Source organism: Tenrec ecaudatus, chromosome 5 (genome assembly GCF_050624435.1).
Source record: "Tenrec ecaudatus isolate mTenEca1 chromosome 5, mTenEca1.hap1, whole genome shotgun sequence".
Taxonomy (NCBI): Eukaryota; Metazoa; Chordata; class Mammalia; order Afrosoricida; family Tenrecidae; genus Tenrec; species Tenrec ecaudatus.
In genome coordinates, this window is record NC_134534.1 from 149,385,059 (window position 1) to 149,402,826 (window position 17,768).

A 17,768-nucleotide genomic window follows, 5' to 3' on the forward strand; every position below is an offset into this window, starting at 1 on the left:
GGGTCAGAGGGCAGAGTCGACAAGGCAGGGGGCACAAAGGGAGCTTTCCCTCAGTCCGGAGAGCTCCTGGCCCTGGGGTTCTGCCAAAGAGGCAAGCTCTGCACCACTGGTGGGCAAGCAGATGTAGTACAGGAAAAAAATGCCACCCGATGGGGCCCCTCTCCTCCTCCTAGCCCTTGCTTCCCCTCCCTGCAGGTCTCTCTGCCCAGTCCTTGGGTGCAGTGCCAAGTGTGGTTGGAACAACTTCTTATGGTTTCTCAAAGTCCAGCCCCATCAGATCCACTCAGGGCCAGTTGCTGGCCTTGAGCAGGTCTTTGAGTTCTCAAGCCTCTGATTCCTTCCTATCTGCTGGGTGGGGGTGGGAAGCTCGGCTTTCATCCCTTGCTGGAGCTACGGAGCAGCAAAGTGCTCTGTGACTGAGTTTGGGGACCCCGGGGACCCCGGCTGGAGCCGGCCACTCACTGTGATGGGCAGCTGGCCCTCCGTGGCACCCAGGGACTCGTTGACAGAGCAGTGAATCACTCTATCCGAGATGATCTGGATGTCGCAGGCCACCTGGCCGATCTTGACCCGGTACTCATGGCTCTCGAGCCCCAGGCCGTCCTGCTCCTTCTGTGGGGGCAGAAGCACGAGGGTGCTGGGGGGCACATTCTCAAGCCACACGGGCTGAGCCAGCCCCACCCACTGCCACCCGCCACACTGACGTGGATGACCAGGGTCAGAGGCTCCCCAGGGTGGTGTCTGATCCATTTCTCCCTCTTGGCGGTAGAGAACTGTGGGTCAGGCAGGTAGTCCAGGCGGAACCTGCCGCCGTGCTGGGCCTCCTCGGGGTCCAGCAGCTCCTCGGCCATGGCCGCCTCATCTGCGTAGACGCGCCCATTGATGAAGAAGTCCACCGGGGCGGACGCGTTCCTCAGTGCCCCCGGGGACGGGCAGGTGATGAGGGTGGAGTTGAGAACCTTGCAGAGCTAGGAGGGAGGGGCAGAGCATGGTGGGCGTGGTGAGGTGAGGGGGTAGTGGACAGATGGCAGTGGACAGGTTTAAGGGGACAGAGCGCGGGTAGAAAGACCACAGAGACCAGGAGAAGCAGAGATGAAGGGGGGAGCGCCGGGGAGAGCGATTTGGGGGGGGAGGGTGAGAGATAGGAGGTCAGAGAGAAAGGCCCAGTGAGAGCTGCCCAGCCTTGCCTGCCATCCTCGCCCTGGGTGCTCACCGTGGGTTCACGGCCGATGTGAGACACCGCCATGGACACATTCTGAACCATGTGGAACCGCTCGCCAGCCACCGTGATGGTCCTCCCGCCGCTGTAAGAGGAGCAGGCCCATCAGTCTGGGCGCACCTGCTGCGCTCCCGCAAGGGTGGGGTGGTGGAGGGCAGGTGAGGCGGATCTTACCTGACCAGGCTTCGGCGCGGACTGATGGTGGTGATGACGGGGTTCTGCATGTACCGGAAGGTGAGGTTGCCACGCACGCAGCCCCGGCGCTCAAAGCGCACGCACACGGGCACGAGGACGGGCAGGGCCCCGCGCGGCGCAGTGCAGGAGATGCTGGTGGCAGTGCGCCTAGGGGGACAGGGGCGTCAGCAGGCCTCGCCTCCCTCCTGCTCACCCTGGTGCCCTCTGCCTCAGCCACAGGAAGTAGAGACCGGTCAGCCGTGCCCATGTGTCCACACTACCTGCACGTCCTCTCCACCAGACGCCTTGGCACTTCCTCCTGCCAGACATTTCCTTTCTCTTCTCCCAAAAGCCATCCCGGGGGTCCCCAAAGTCCTGGCCGCTTCTCTAGTTCTCATGACTAGGGCTGCCCTCCCCCGGGGGCGCGGAGACACCTGTATCCCACCAGCTAGAGCACCTCAGGGTATGGGGCCACCACACAGTTCCTCTGGCTGAGAAGCACCAGGACTGTCCGGGCTCTGGGCCGTGTTCTGCCCAAGCTCCAAAACAAGGCTCCAGAGCATGGTCTCTGGCCCCAGCCCATTGGCAGCCCAGGGGGCTGGGTAATACTTGGTGCAGACACGACACCCTGCCCCAGGGGTCTCTGGCCAGAAGAGAAGCAGGCCCGAAGCTTACATGAGGTCAGTGCAGGGTTCTGTCTCGTTGACCAGGACCTGGAGCTCAGAGCCCACATCCAGGTGGCTCCCGTGGATGGTGATCCTGGTGCCCCCGGCCTTAGGGCCCATGATAGGCTCCAGGGAGAGGACCAGGGGCAGCTGTGGGGCAGGCAAGCAGGCAGTCAGGCTCCAGCCAGCTGCCAGGGATGTGCCTGGCAGGGGGGAGTATACGGGGTGTGGCAGCCCTTACCACGTAGGAAAAGCGTTCACGTGACCGGCCCTCCTTGGAGACGTTCACTGTCACCCCATCTGAGAAGGGTCCTGGGGCGGCCCCGGTGGCACACACAATCCTGAGGGAGGCAGCGTCAGTCAGACCCTCAGAGAGACCGCTCAGCTTTCTCCATGGGGCAGCCCTGCCCCCACTCTGTTCCCAGCCTGGGTGTGCTCTCACACACGGGCCTCCCACCACCCACTCCCAGGGAGGACTGGGACACATCAAAAGCACAGCTGGGTGTCAAAACACTGAAACAGGTCCTGTCTGTTGGTAACTAGTTCTCCCCTAGCATCCCCTCCCACCCATCCCCTGGCTTCCCCACCCGTTCTGGGTCTACCAGACGAGGCAGTTGGTGGAGACGGTATCTCAGAGAACTTTTGAGTTCTCTGATCACGAAAACATCTGCTGGGCTGCGGGATGGACAGCCTCATCTGCAGCCCTGACTAAGGCCTCTGTCCTGCTCACAGCAGTTCCCCAAACCCCTCTCGGCTGGGCCTGGCTGCCACAGACCCACATCGTCACAGTCGCCAGCAGCTTCAAACGCCCTTTCCAAAGGGTGGGATTATCCTCAGACCAAGGCTGAGGTGGCAGTAGCCCCATGGAGGGAAAGTTGAGGGCTGTCTGCAGGAGCGGGCACAGGAGCAGGGCGTTGATGAGCACGGAGGCCCCAAGTAGGAAGGTGCGTGATTGGGAGGAGGAAAGGCCTGAGCCCAGACAGTGTGAGAAATTTGTCAGGAGTAGCCAGGTGCCAAGGAGGGCAGTGGGGTCAGGGGGACAGAGCTACGGGAAGGCCCCTCAGGAGAGCCCAGAGCACTGCCCCCTACTCACTCCTCGGACACTGTGTATCTGTCAGCCAGCGGCTCACAGGCCACGCCACCAATCCACACGCCGTGGGCCACATCCCCGAGCCGCCGGCCCAGGTTTCTGCCACGGATGGTGAGCAGGGTCCCGCCATCCAGAGGGCCACTCAGGGGCTCAATCTGCCAGAGAGAATGCGTTATGGCTGGGTCCACTTAACTGGGCAAAGTGGGCAGCTTAAAAGGAGGCTGGTAGAGAACCCTACCAGCTCCCAGGTTGGCGGGGGTGCAAGTGAGGATACTGCAGCCATGTGGGCCTGCACATGCGAGGGGGGGAGGGTACAGGGCATAGGACAGGCAAAGCCAGCAAGGATGACACTCAGTAAGCTCCCAGTGGCCATATGTGACCCTGTCATCCCACACCCGCCAGGCACCTGGTCCCAGCTAAGCCAATCAGGCTCTTCCCTGAGTATTTCTTTTGCCTTAATTAAAACTAAAGGCTGGTGGTTATTAGTGGCCTTAATTAATGGAGCCCTGGAGCAGTAGTGGTTATGTGTTGGATTGTGATCTTCGAGTCTGGCAGTTCGAAACCACCAACCACTCAGGGAGAAAGATGGGACTTTGTACTCCCATAAACAGTTATATTCTGGGAAACTCCAAGGGACAGTTCTACCCTGTCCTATGGTGGCTTGGAGTCGGCATCGAGTTGGTGGCTGTGAGAATGGCCTTAATGATCACTGTGTCCACAGGCTCCCTGGCCTCCACAAACCAGCAGCACTCAGCTTGGCTTCCCCTCTACCTGTATGCCCACACCCCTGCCTTGTTCTCCACGGCACTTTGCACCCGTTAAAAAAACCTTGCCAGTGAGTGATTCCAAATGAGTGCCCCTAGGGGCCAGAGCAGAACTGTCCCATCGGGTTTCCCAGGCTGCAACCCTTGGAAGCACCCGCCTCGTCTGTCTCCCATAGACCGACCAGCTGATAGGTTCACACTGCCCACATTTTGGTTAGCAGCTAAGCAATTAACCAGTCACCAGAATAATTTACTTCCTCGCCCGTTTACACTGACTGCCGGTCTCCCCCTCGAACACTAAAATCAGAGTGGGCCCCTTGGTTTGGTTCATGGTGGCGTCTCACACCCACCGTAAGCCCAGCACACAGGAAGTACCCAGGAGGTGATAGTGCAGGTCTCTGTCAGGCGCATACATGCACAGGTGTCTGCAAGCCTGGGAGGAGGCAGGTGCACCGTGTAGCCCTGTGGGTCCCTGAGAGGCCCCCACTCCCAAGGGCAGGCTTACCATGTGGATCTCGGGGGCAGGGCAGGAGCCGGACAGAGGTTGCAGGGCCCCCCGCAGGCGGCAGCCATCACCCCATACACAGAGGTGGCCCAAGTCTTCTCGGCCCAAGCACTGGGAACAGTCAGGGCTGCCCATGGCACAGTTATAGACCTCAACTGGAGGAAAAACATGGGGGGGGCGGTCAGCCCCACTTTTGAAGTCCCCCACCCTCCCCAGTCTTCACAAAGGCTGTACCCTCTCACTGTGTGTCCCCCTAATTTCCCCAGAATCAGACCTGGTTCTGAGGATCAGGACCCTGTGAGCAACATGCCACTACTGAAGGTCAGTGGTCTTAGCACCTTCTCCAAGTTCCCTGGGGTCTCAGGATAAGTACAGGCCAGTCTCAGCAATCCCATCACCCTCACCATGACTCTACCAGATGGGAGATCTCCATGCCCCCAACCCCCATTTTACAGATCAGAGACTGAGGTTCAGAGAGGAACAGTGACTAATCAGAGGCCACACAACCAGCAAATGGCAGAAGCTAGGTGTGGAGTCAGGAGTGCTGTGGAACCAGGCTGCAATGCAGACCCTGTGGGGGCCAGGCCGGGCCTTTTTCTCTGTGGCCTTCTGGCTCCCCAAGGCATTCGTGGTGAGGAGATAGCCAAGTGGGTATGGGGGTGCGGTACCTCTGGCTTTCAGGGATCCCCAATCTCACCAGACTCATCTAAAACAGGCACCTTGCAGAGTGGTGTAAAACACCCCCTGATGGCAATGAGGGTCGCCACCGTGACAGGGGCTGTGTTACGACCCAGGAACTGTTCTCACAGCTTTGCGTGCACTGTCTATAAAATTCATGTCAGAGAGGAAAGATGAGGCTCAGAGAGGGCAAACAATTTGCCCAAAGTTGCACAGCCACCTCCATGGACCCATCCCGAGGACCTGCTCTTCTGAGCTGTTTCTCTAAGCAGCGGGTGAGGGGCTAGATGCAGGATGGCAGGGTGGGATACGAGGGTGCGTTCTGTTCTAGGGGAAGGCAGGGCACGCACCTGCCTAGATGTAAGCCCCACCTACTGTGGCTGAGTCCCCCATGGCCCCGCTGGTGGTGAGGGGTTCTGTGGGGTGGATTGGGGCCCCCACCTGTTATGGGGTCCAAGCTGTCCAGGAATCGGGCTGGCTGTCCCTTGAGCTGAAGGTTGAGTGGGAAAACCTGGCTCTTCTGGGTCGTGTGCAGCTGCGAAAGAGCGGGAAAGATCATGAGGGGCGTGGGTGGTCCTGGGTCTTTCACAGCACCAGGGTGGTCACGGAGAAAGGCCAGGGGCACCAGGAAGCTGACCGTAGTGGAAGGTGAGGTAGGGAGGAAGGTGTCCAGCATGTGGATTTGGGCAGACCACCCCCCTGCCCACCACTGCCATCGCCCCACTCACCACCACTTGGTTGCAGCGTACGGTTGACTCATTCACCCAGATGGCCTCAAAGATCTCCTCTGGCCCAAAGCTACACTCGAGGGCTGTGCCCTGTATGAAATGGGGAGGGAGAGCCGAGGCGGGCAAAGCCAGTGCCCATCAGGACATTGCGGGTCGGGCTGCCCCACAGGCCTTTGCTTTGGCCGTGCCCCACCCAGCTTCCTGGTCTCCATGCCCAGTGTTTGTGGGAGGCCAGGAGTACATGAACCCTCAGAGCAGTGGCCTCATATTCCCTGTGTCAGTAAGAACTGCCCAAAGCCTGACCGCCAAACCAGAGCCTCCACCCAGCTCATGAAGCACCTGCTCCTTTGCACTGAGGCCAGTGAGCCTCCACCTTAACGTCCCCCCATACATGTGCCATCAGTCCAAATCAACTCTAACATTGAAGCCTTTCCAGCCCAAAGTCCATGCCCAGCCCTTTATACACCCAGAGAAATTCAACACCGCCTCAAGGCCACCTCCAATGTCCCATGTTCCAAAGCCTCTCAACCCCTTCCTTTCAATTAAGGGGGCTGTCCTCATTTCATTCATTCAGCAATGCATAGCTTGTCTCCGAGCTGGATGTAGAATCTTCATTATGCTCCTAAAGCTTGTTTAAGTACCAACTTTATCCTTTCATCTCCCCACCCACTAGGAGCACTGGTGGTGTAGTGGTTAAGCACTGGACTGTGATCTGCATGGTTGGGAGTTTGAAACCACCAGCAGCTCTGAGGGAGAAAGACTGGGCTTTCTACTCCCATAAACAGTTACAGGCTCAGAAACCCACAGGGCACCACTATGAGTCAGTCACTGACTTGACGGCAGTGAACTTGGGTTTGGGGGTTGGTTTTCTTCCCCAGCCACTGGAGGACGGCACGGCTGGGGCCCCTCTCACACCCTTAAGGCAGCAAAAGGCCCCTGGAGAAGCTCAGGTTCTAGGTCACACACTATGAGGCTCAAATCTCATCTCTGCTATGTTCCCCACAACCTTGTGGAGGCCCCTCTGACACTGGAAATCTAGGAGCCCTGGTGGTGTTATGGTTACAAGCTGGGTTTCAATCACATGGTCAGCAGTTCAAAACCACCAGCAGCTCCTCAGGAGAAAGACTGGGCTTTCTACTCATGTCACCAGTGAGTCTTGGATACCCCCAGGGAGTGCTATGAGTCAGCAGTGACACCTGGAAATAAGCTTCCTGCCCAACAGGTTGTGGGGAAATTGGGGAGCGCGTCTGGTTAGTGGGCTGTACACGTAACACTGCCATCAAGTGGATTCTACCTCACAGTGACCCTGGAAGACAGAGCAGAACTACCCCTGGGGTTTCTAAGGCTGTAACCTCGATGGGGGCAGACGGCCTCATCTTTCTCTCAAGGAACTGCTGGTGGGGCTGAACCTCTGACCTTTGGGTTAGCACAAGCATTTTCACTGAGACCGCTGGGGCTTCTGGGTTGTACACAGTAGGTACTTAATTCATGCTGGTTGTTATTAGCATGCAACTAGGACTCGATATATGTTTGCTGCATACGTGAACAGGATCCAGGCCTCCAGTCTCATCTTCCCCTTAGTCCCGCTCAGGCCTCCCAGGAGCAGCCTCAGTAAATATCTATCTGAACGAGCACGCTCAGACTTTCGTGTGGATGGGGCCAAGCCCCGTCAGCCTCGTGGCAGGATTTCCTGTTTATTTCTCTGTCACTGGCGAATGTGACCCCCTGAAAGGAAAGCAGGTCTGTCTCTAACACACCCCCTATCTCCTCATCCCACCTTCCATTGGGGGGAGTGGGGCACAGGGGGAGGTCCCAGACCCAAAGCTAACACAGGAAACCGGCGGATGACAGGCTGGACTCTGCTACACCCACCTGGACCACCTCAGCTGAGTGTGTCCAGCCCCACCTGGGGCCTCATGGTGTGGGCTCCGAAAACAGGCTCTAAAGCTGGAGGCTCAGCAGGCCTGCCCCCAGCCCTCCTCCCTGGTCTTCCCTAACTGTCCTCAAAGCAGACCCAATGGCAGAAGGATAGGGGCTACCGTCCAGATATGCAGTGGAGGCATCTTGAGGTCCAACGGGAACAAGGACTGGCCCTGCAGCTAGTGTTAGAATGGGTTGGGCAGACTCAGATGCAGGACTCTGACCTCCACACCCAGGCTCCTGGAGCCCAGGAGAGTGGAACTGCCCTTCCCACTTGCCAGGCCCCTGACCCTTTCTGGGAGGCTCCCTCCTTGACCAGGATGAGAGGGAGAGTGCTGGGAGCAGGAGCTCCAGTCTAGTCCCTAGGTCCCTGACACACCCCAGATGCACCCCCCACACCCACCCACGTGGCTCCCACGTTGACAGTTCCTCTGTGGAAGTGAAGCGACAGATGGCGAGTCCCCAGGAGCTGGGGAGGGGTAGCTGGCACGCTTCCAGGACTCGTCAACACTTCCCACCCAGGATGCTCCTCCAGGAGGGACTGGGAAGGGGCGATGTTCCCCCCCCCCACCCCCACCCCCCGCCTTGCTGGGTGGGGACTGGTTTCAGGGAAGATCACTAGGTTGGGAGTCCAGGACAAAGGCGGGTGTCCGGCCCCATGCTGTGTGACTAGAATCATTCCCCTTCCTGGGCCTCACTGTCCCTATCTACACAGTAGGGAGGCAGGGCCACCATTCAGTCTGCTCAGAACAGCCCGCTGACCAGGAGGGACGCCCCTTTAGAAGGGGGGCATCTCTGGCTCCTGACCAAAGTTTCACTGCTTGAACTCTGACCCTTCCCAGAACCCAAGGAGGCCCCCTGCACCCTGCTCCCCTGGCAGCGCTGGCTGCCTGGAGCAGCGTCTTTTCAGCCAGAACGTGGGCACTCAGACAAGACCCAGCCTTGACTAACGCAGTGGAGGGTCCCAGCCCTGAGCTGCATCCTGGACCCGGGGGCCGCAGCAGGCCTGCCCTGTTCCCACCCTGCAGCCTGGCCTGACTCGCACTTACCTGGAAGAAGGAGGCATTGGCCAGAGGCACCAAGAAATCCTGGGAGCCCCCTGTGGGCACGGGGGCTTGGGGAGAAGGCAGGGTCTGGGGGCAGTCCAAGGGGCTCTGCAGGATGAAGTGAGAGAAGCCATCATTTCAGAGGACAGGCAGCAGGAGGCTGGACCCCCCGGGGACTCACACCCACCAACCCATGTAGTGAGAAAGCACTGGAACAAATGCCAAACAGCAGCCTCTCAAAAGGCCCCCACACCCAGTGGATCCCATGCGCTCCCGACTGATCCACACAGTGACCCTGTGACCCCACTTCACAGATGAAGAGACTGAGGTGCACAAAGCCAAGCCACAGGGTCCCACGATGGATCGGGTAGCACCTCCACCGCCACTCTGCAGCGCCTCCCAGAAGGAAGAGAGGCCAGACTATGAGGCCCCTGCCCACCTCCGGCCTCTCCTGCCCCGACTGGATGCAACTCTACTACCCCAGCCGCCCCCACCCAGACTCTGGTTTCTAGACTGACCCACACAGTGTGGTCCATGGGGACAGGAGCAGGAGGGCAGGGGTACCAGGAGCACAGAAAGGGGGCCTTGGTCCCACCATAACTCTTGGTGGACAGCCTGTTCCTGATGCTCTGGCATAAGGTTAGAGGCAGGATTGCTGAGGCCCCAGGGGAGGGGTCTGTGGGGTGTAGAGGCAGGGCCAGACAAAGGGACCCCACTGCCCAGGATCCATCAGATTCTGGTGGGTGGGAACCCGGTGCCCAGAGCGATACTTCTTGCTTCTCACACTCCAAGTCTGACCTACTGGCGGCCTAGGCAGGTGGCACTGGGGTCCCAGAGCAGCAAACCCATAACAACGACCAAGAAAGCTCCAGCCCAGGGACCTCCTACTCTACTTTCCTCCTGCCCAAGTGAGGCTGGGGAAGGATGCGGGATGGAAACAGGCCTGAGAACGCCAGTGAGCTATTGGTGCCTTCGGCGCTGACTCAGCCAGGGCCAGAGCCTTTGGTGAGGCCCTGCCTGGGGTCTTCTCCCCTTCAAGGGAAGGCAGAAGTGGGTCTGATTCCCCTCAGGGCCACCAGCATAAAGCCAGAGCTCAAATGGACGTGCCCGGCAGGGCTCCTCGCTGTCTGCTGCATGAATTACCTAACTCTTCTTCCCAACAACCTTATGAGGCAGGAGAGCAGTGTGCGGCACCGAGCAGCAGACTCAACTGCTTGGGGCAGAGTGGGCAGTAGAAGAGGGCCGATCACAGGCACCCTGGCCAGAGAGATGTGGCCGAGCCCAGAGTGGCCTGGTGGTAGGAATCGTGCCCAGGGCTATGCGTGAGCAGGCTCCAGCTGTGGTGTACCCCTCTGGGCTTCGGGAGGTAGTCTTCCCTGCAGGATGGGGCTTTTTTGAGGCAAAGCTGTGCACAACTAGCCCAGGTCCCCTGTGCCCTGGGCTTGCCCTCTTGCATCCTCTTGGTTACAAACCTTGTGAACTTTCAGGGATTGGAACCCACATGTTTTTGATCAGGCTTCATCACTACAGCTGAGCTGGCTCTGGGGCTGTCTGGGGCCCAGCATCTCCTGGTCCCTCCCCACCCCTGGGTAGGGGGTCAACAGGAGGGACGGGAGGAGTTCCCAGAAGTTCTCCTGAGGTCCCAGGGCCACACAGATGCTTGTGCCCATTCAACAGAGGGGAGCTGAGGCTGGGCATGCTGCTGGGTCAGAGCCACAGGGCCAGGCGATGAGCTGCTGCCAGCCCCCTGTCCCACTGCAGGCCTCCGAAGTCTGCTTTAAGAAGATTGACCCTCCCCTAGTCCCAGGGACAGACAGGTGCCCCAGCCCGCCTTGGCATCAGAGATTGAGCTGACTCACGTTGAGGCAGAGAGGCTATTATGGGATGTTCTGGAACCAACAAGACATCAAAGGCAGCTGAGGGCCTGCCTGAGTGTGGGGTTTCCCTGAGGGTTGGGCAAACCCCCGACTACCGGGGGTGACTACTCAGTGGGGGCCCTGGATCCAGCTGTGCCTGACGGTGATGCCACTCCAAGACGAGTCACTTGCTGGAGCCAATCAAGTCTGTGGGGCCGAAGTCATTGTAAGCTGGCATTTCCTGGTTGTAACTGGAGAAGCTGGCACCCCACCACCATCACCACTACGACTCTCCCAGCCCAATTTGCCAAGGCTTGGGAAAGGGCCCAAAGTGTTCTCCCTTTTCCCTGCATGGCCCGGAGGCTTAGGAAGCCCTGGCTGTGTTTGAGTAGCCTGAGGCTTCGGCATCAGTACTGGGTCACAGCTGGGTGGCCCTGAGAGGTGATGTGGCCCAGCAGTCACTGGTGCATAAAGGACTCCACCCATCCTTCCTTGGAGACCTCTCAGTCCAGACAGGAAATGGAGGCAGAACTCACGCATCTGCCACGGTGAGGAGTGGTGGCTGGCCTGCAGAGCATCAGCCAGCCAGGACCCCAAATCTCCACCAAGAGGCCGCCCCATTTGCCCTCCCCTGGGAACTTCTCAACCTAGCCCCTGACACCCTGGAAGACAACCCTGGAAGACAGACAAGGCTACTGTCCTTGCTGTTCTTCCCGACCCACAAAGCTGGGGCCCTCCTCCCAGCACCCTCCACTCAATGGGAGTCCTGTCCTTCACCTGTGCCCACCAAGGAGAAGGGAAACTGCCCAGCAGGGTACTCAGCCCCTAGTACCTCCCTCCGCTGCACCCAGCACCTCCTTACACATGCAACCTTTACACTGCCCACTACCTTCCCGCCCCACCAGAGCAGCATGGCGCCAGGGTGGATAACTGGCATTTAATTAAATGCCAAATTAAGCACAGTTCAGAGCCTCTTGCAGGCTGGGGAGGGGCTGTATCTTCTCTGGGTGGATTACAGTAATCATCTAAGACAGGTCCTTTTTCCATCCCACACCCAACTCCTGACCAGGCCTGGGGGCAGGTGGGATAGGCCCCACGGGAGGCAGCCCCAAGGCCTTCCAGGCATCTGTAAGACCCTCAGTCCATCTAGATAGGGTGATTGACACCTCCTGCGTGCCCAGTGTAATTCCAGATCCCCACCACAGCCCTTTCAGGGAGGCTCCATTTTTCCATAGGGGGAGGTAAGGGCACAGAGAGGCCCAGTAACTTGTCTAGGGTCACAGAACCACCACTACTAGCTAAGGCACCTGGGGAGGCGGATCCTTCCCAGGGTCTAGTCAAGACTCAGCACACACTGAGCACCCCTGCCCCACCGGGGCATGCTGACTGGGCATGCTCCGTGCTGATGTTCTGAGTGCCCAGTGTGCCTACAGCCAGGGCTGAGGCTGGAGGAGACAGGCTGGCCTTCACTGGGCCTTGCTCCTGTGGACCAAACCCCTACCTGGGAGTGACACAGTGCCCGGGTCACACTCATCAAGGCAGACAGGAGGTGCTGAGACCAGAGGACTCCAAGCTCAGGCCATGGGGCCCCTCCTTCATGTGCCAAGTACTCTCTAGCCCGTGTTGTGATGGACAGGAGGTTCAGTACCCTGTGTCACAGGGGGTCCTGGTACTCTGTACTCTGGGTTGCTTTCCTGAGGTACCCACCAGTGTGGGGCTCAGAGACCTGCTGACAGCCTGGGTACCTGGGATATGTTAGCTACCACCATTGTGCTGTCTGGGAACTGGGGGGAAGGGGTGGGGAATGCCCCTTTCCTATCGAGAGAAGGGGGCTCAGTGCCTAAACCAGCCTTTCACAACCCTGATACAGGGTGCTGGGTCTGGCACTCGGAGCCAAAGGTATACACTCTCTAATAGCAGGGTCCTCAAGCCCCCACCTAGCCGGGCATGATCACTCAGCCGAAGTTCCGTCTGGGCAGCCCTGGCACCAGGCTGGGGTCGCCTTTGAGGCTCTTTGGGCAAAGCTGAGAGGCCACATGATCAAATCCAGCCATCCTGGGGCATTGGAGGGGCTGTCCCCCATCCCCACTCCCCGGGCAGCACAGTGCCAGCCTAGACCTGGACGACAGGGTCCAGGGTCCGACACAACAGGAGAACCTGGAGCACATGGGAGCAAGGAGGATGGACCGTGGCCCCTCCACCCCAGCCAGTCTAGGCCCCGTGCCCACTGGGAGACTGTGCAGGGGCTTTTGAGCTGTTGGTGACACGGGAAAGAACGTTGGCTCTGGAGACAGAGGGACTTCCGGGCTGACTGGCTTTACACAAGTCACCTCACTAGGCCTCAGGGGCATTATCCTGGCTACCATACCTACTGCCACCACCACACGTTCCCCCGCAAAAAAAAAGAAACCCAAACCTGTTGCCATCAAGCCAATTCTGCCTCATGGCAATCCCACGTGTTAGAGCAGAACTGCTCCTTAGGGGGTTCTCGGCTGTAATCTTTATGGAAGTAGATCACCAGGCCTTTCTTCCATGAGCCATCACCTGTTAGATTAGGGGTTGAGTGAAAACCATTTGTGCCACTGTGGTCGTTACCTAATCTGGTGTCCCTTTGGGACTTGAGAGGATTCAGAGTGAAGGGGTGGAGTCTAGTCTATCAATCAGGTCATAGCCAATGAGGCCTCTGTGTGGGCATGGCCTTCTCCTGAGAATTCTGGGGACTCCTGTATTGCCTCCTTGGAGGTGAGACAGACTCTCTGCTCACTTCCTGCAAGACATCCCTGAGGAGAAGCCACATGGACCTACCCTGGTGCAGCCTCTGAAGCAGGAGAAGCCTGTCAGCGCCGAGATGCTTATACGACCAATGGATCCACAAGACTTCCCACCCACTGGCCTGTGATCTTCCTGCATTCGGCATCATTGCATGTGTTCGTGAGTCTGAAGAGGACTTTATAGATTGGTATTGGACACATGGGCTAATATCGGACTTATGGGCTTGGACTGTACTGGGTTGGGATGCTTTCTTAATGTACAATTATCCTTTATATAAAACTCTCATACACATATTAATTTCTATGGATTTGTTGCTCTAGTCTACTCAGACTAACAGCCACCCTGGCCCCTAGGGTCATTGAGATATGGCAGTGTAGTTTGGAAGTCTCGGCACAGACGTGTGGAAGAAAACAAGGACTGTGCTTCAGGTCGGGACCGAGCATGGCCCAAGCTCCTTGGAGGAGAGCCCTGGAGCTAACCACGTGCAAAGGATGACCCCTCATGTCCTGGCAAAGAACTGGTCTTCCAGAGTAGTCAAAGTCAGGAATGCTCACCATGCAATGGTGTCCAGTGGAGCAGGGTGAAACATGCCACAGAGCAGTGGACGGACGGACGGGTCAGTGTGTCCAACCCACAAAGGCACTCAACATGACATGGAAACACACGGGGAATAGCAGAGCGGAGGCAGAAGGCATCCGGGGTCTGGCTTACCGTGAGATTCGGCGAGCCCTCACACTGAGACTGGTTGGAGGCACAGACATGCTGCTGGGCACACCAGAAACAGGGCCACTGTGTTGACAGGCAGCTGGTACAGCTGGAAGACAAGGGGCCCCTCAGCCACCAGGCTTCCCGACCCTCACCCCACACACAGGCCCAGACCCTAGCTCCAGGGAAGAAGGGTTTTCCCACATCAGAGACGTCCAGGAGGGGGTGGGACTTGGTTGTGTACTGAGCTCAGTGTTGCAGGAAGCATGCAAAGAGGACTTAGACTAGTGGGGCCTTTAGGTGTCTCTGGGTGGCACAAAGGGTTAAGGCTAGCCTAAAGGCTGGGGGTTGGAAGCTACGCCGAGGTGTCTGGCAAGACAGGCCTGGTGATCTGCTCCCCAAACTGCCCAGCCTTGAAAACCCTACAGAGCATCCTATTCCGGGCACCTGGGCTCCAGGGATGGCCTTCAGGCGCGAGACAGCAGCAGCAAAGCTACTTCTTGCTGCGCCCACACCTTCAGGGCTCCCAAGGCCAGGCCCAGGGCTACAGGAGTTTGTTGCAGAACTAATGAGCCGGTGAAGGACCGAGGGTGCCGGCTGTCCTGAGGACCCTATGATTTTCCTTCCCAGGACCCATCCCCATCCCACCACCAGGAGAGAGGCAGCCCCTCCACTCACGCAGTGTGGGGGTACACGTGTCCAATGCGGCTGCAGTCATAGATGGTAAAATTGGTCCTGACGATGTTCCGCCCATTGACCCTCACAGACATCTCGACCTTGATGTGGTCTGCAGTGGATCGAGGTGGGCCAGGGATGGAAGGTCATGAAGGCTTCCCTTTCTCCCCCCATAGTAGTGGGTGGGTTATAGGGACCCTGAGGGTGCATGCCGGAGATGCCACCGTCACGTCTGTGAGCATGAGCTGATAGACTGGGGAAGGGGTGCTTACCGTGGTTTGGTGGGAAGGCGGGGAATTGGTCCTTTGGGAGGAGGTTGCAGTAGGCTATTTGGTGGCTGAAGGCGGGTCCCGGCACCCTGGCCTTAGTTCGGATGTTGTTCCCATAGTCACAGGCCATCTCCATGCCACTGAGGTCTGGCAGGCTGCCCGAGAGCTGTAGGATCATGCCCTGTGGGCGAGAGGGCCTCAGCAGGTGAGAGGACTGGCTGCTGCCCTCACAAAGCCCTTCCTGCCATGTTGAGTGCTCTGGGTGCTCCCCAAGTGCTGCTGAGGTGCTCCCGGGGTATTCAGGTGTTTGCTGGATATTCCTGGGTGCTCCCTGGGCATTCCTGGGAGCTTCCTGGGTATTCCCTAGATATTCCTGGATGCTCTCTAGGTATTTCTGGGTGCTCCCTGGGCATTCCTGGTATTGAGTATTCCTGATGCTCCCTGGATATTCCTGGGTGCTCCCTAGGTATTCCTGGTTGCCCCCTGGGTATTCATGGTAGTCCCTGGGTATTCCTGGGTGCTGGGGGTTCCCTAGATGAATCCTTGAATGTTCACAGGATAGTCTCTGGGTGCCCCCTTGGAGTCTCTTCCCTGGGTACTCCCTGGAGGTGGCCCAGGCTCTAGGTCAGTAGACTGCATTCTATCTGTGACTCTCTAGGCCTCAGTGAATTGCTGCTGGCTGAGAAGGCTGTGCGTGTTTTAGCCCCCGTGACTCTGACAACTAACGTTCTCTCCGAGCCCACGGACCCCAGTCCGCCCAGGGCCTTTGTACCGGCAGCCCTCACTGCTCAGAACCCCTGCCCAGACACTCCTCTGGGCCTTCACACCTTCTTTCAATCCCCACTTCTGCTGCGAGCCCCTTACCACTCCGTCCCTCACCCCTCTGCCCCACTTCCTTTTAGTCCATGGTATTTAGTACCACTGAGACCTTATTTTGCTCAATCCCTCTCCCTGACATGCTGGCTCCTCAGGGGACAGGACTGGGTCATCCCTACAGTCTCGACTGTGTGCTTAGCACACAGTAGGTGCTCCAGGATGAGCAAACCAATGAGTCAGTGGACATAGCAGCACATGCCAATATGATGGGGGTGGGCACAAAAGAGCCCCATGTGTGGCTTGTGCAGAATCAGAACCGTCACCCCCTAGCTGACAAACTGCTCCCCACTGCCTGCAGGTCCACAGGAGCTTCAGCTGCTCATGGTTGGGGAGCAGGGATCCGTGATCCAGGGTCACAGGAGATAAGTTGCTACTCACTCCACCGAAACCTCGCAGCCTGGTATTTAGTGGGCCCTGTGTGCACCCACGCTTCCCCCTGGGGTCAGAAAGAGGCGCCCACTCTCCTCTCCTCCTCCCACCTCCTCTGGAGACTGCATCTGCCTGCCGCCTCTACACCCCAGATGGAACACTCCGGGCTGTGTAGCCCTAGGCACATCAAGGCACCTTTCGGCACTCGGTTTCCTTATCAGGAAAATGGTGATATTAGGAGCACTAACTCCGCGAAGCTGTGGTGAAGTCTAATAGTTGAATGCTATGCACGTGGCTATGTGACTGACACTTGGTAAAGAATCACTAAAACCCTTACTAGCCTATCCTTGGGCTTCTGGTGGCGAAGTGGTTACAAGTTGGGCTGCCAACTTCAAGGTCAGCAGTTTGAAACCACCAGCTGCTCTGTAAGAGGAAGACAGAGCTTTCTACTCCCACAAAACGTTACAGTCTCAGAAACTCACAGGGGCAGTTCTACCCTATGAGTTGACATTGACCCAATGGCAGTGGATTTGTTTGTTTGTTTGTTTGAATCGTATCGTTATCACGGGGCTTCTTTTGTAGGCAGGGTACCACATTTCCGGGCCTGCCGCCCCCTCTCTGCACTGGGACCTGCTGCCTTTGGTGGAAACACTGGCCACTTCCCCAGTGGGAGAAGGGAGGCGGAAGCCGGCTCTGGGAACTCACCGGGTACTCCCGGCCCACGTTGATCTCCGAGGGCAGGACGGTCATGGCTGGGCAGCGGCCGGTGCCCTCGCTCGCACTGGCCCAGAAGTGTGGCTGGCTGGAGTTGGCGCAGTCCTGCTGCACAGTGCACCTGGGGCAGCCTCTCAGGTCAGGTCCGGGGGCCTCTTCCCACCCGCAGCCCACCTGCCCTTCCGCCCGCCCCATGGGAGGGATCTCACCGAGTCTCCAGGGTACACCAACCACAGTAGGCATCGGCCGCACCCACACAATCCTCGCAGGTGGAGTGCACGTTGCACGCGGCCACCTTCACCCGTGCCATCTAGAAGCAGAGGCAGGGCAAGCTCAGTGTCCCGGCGTGGGGACATGGGGTCGCAGCACCGTCATGGGTGGGGGCAGGAAAGCCCCTTTCACACTGTCCCCAGAGGTGAGGGGAGTCAGACTCTGACAGAGGGGCGGTGTGAACAAGGACAAGGAAGGCTAGAGAGCGGAGCCAGTCTAGGGACACTGCCAGGCCGTGGCCTTACCTGGTGGGAGGTCATCAGATAGAGGTAGCCAGGGTCTGCGGGGTCAAACTGCATGATGGGGTGCACAGGCTCTCCGTAGGCCACCGTCACCACCCGCCGGCTCACCACCTGCATGCTCTCGTTCAGGTTGACCTGGGAGGAGGGGTGGGGGGTGTCAAGGCCGTCAGGGGACCAGAGCACCAGAGGGTGCTGGGAGCAGGGGTGCGTGACCCCGCCTCACTTTTGGCT

At 58.5% G+C, this 17,768-nt stretch overlaps 1 protein-coding gene across 1 annotated transcript in view; it reads right to left on the reverse strand.

Moving 5' to 3' along the window:
- Positions 1–17,768, reverse strand: part of PLXND1 (plexin D1) — a 57,199-nt gene that overhangs the window by 13,899 nt on the left and 25,532 nt on the right. The window contains exons 3-19 of the mRNA XM_075550063.1: positions 17,541–17,672; positions 17,235–17,335; positions 17,017–17,146; positions 15,070–15,247; positions 14,801–14,909; positions 14,129–14,231; positions 8,793–8,897; positions 5,824–5,913; positions 5,537–5,630; positions 4,418–4,572; positions 3,152–3,303; positions 2,300–2,399; positions 2,069–2,208; positions 1,394–1,561; positions 1,214–1,304; positions 705–968; positions 463–612 (exon numbers count right to left, since the gene is read on the reverse strand). Of these exons, the coding sequence (XP_075406178.1) occupies positions 463–612; positions 705–968; positions 1,214–1,304; positions 1,394–1,561; positions 2,069–2,208; positions 2,300–2,399; positions 3,152–3,303; positions 4,418–4,572; positions 5,537–5,630; positions 5,824–5,913; positions 8,793–8,897; positions 14,129–14,231; positions 14,801–14,909; positions 15,070–15,247; positions 17,017–17,146; positions 17,235–17,335; positions 17,541–17,672 (2,262 nt within the window). The remainder of the gene's footprint in view (positions 1–462; positions 613–704; positions 969–1,213; positions 1,305–1,393; positions 1,562–2,068; positions 2,209–2,299; positions 2,400–3,151; positions 3,304–4,417; positions 4,573–5,536; positions 5,631–5,823; positions 5,914–8,792; positions 8,898–14,128; positions 14,232–14,800; positions 14,910–15,069; positions 15,248–17,016; positions 17,147–17,234; positions 17,336–17,540; positions 17,673–17,768) is intronic.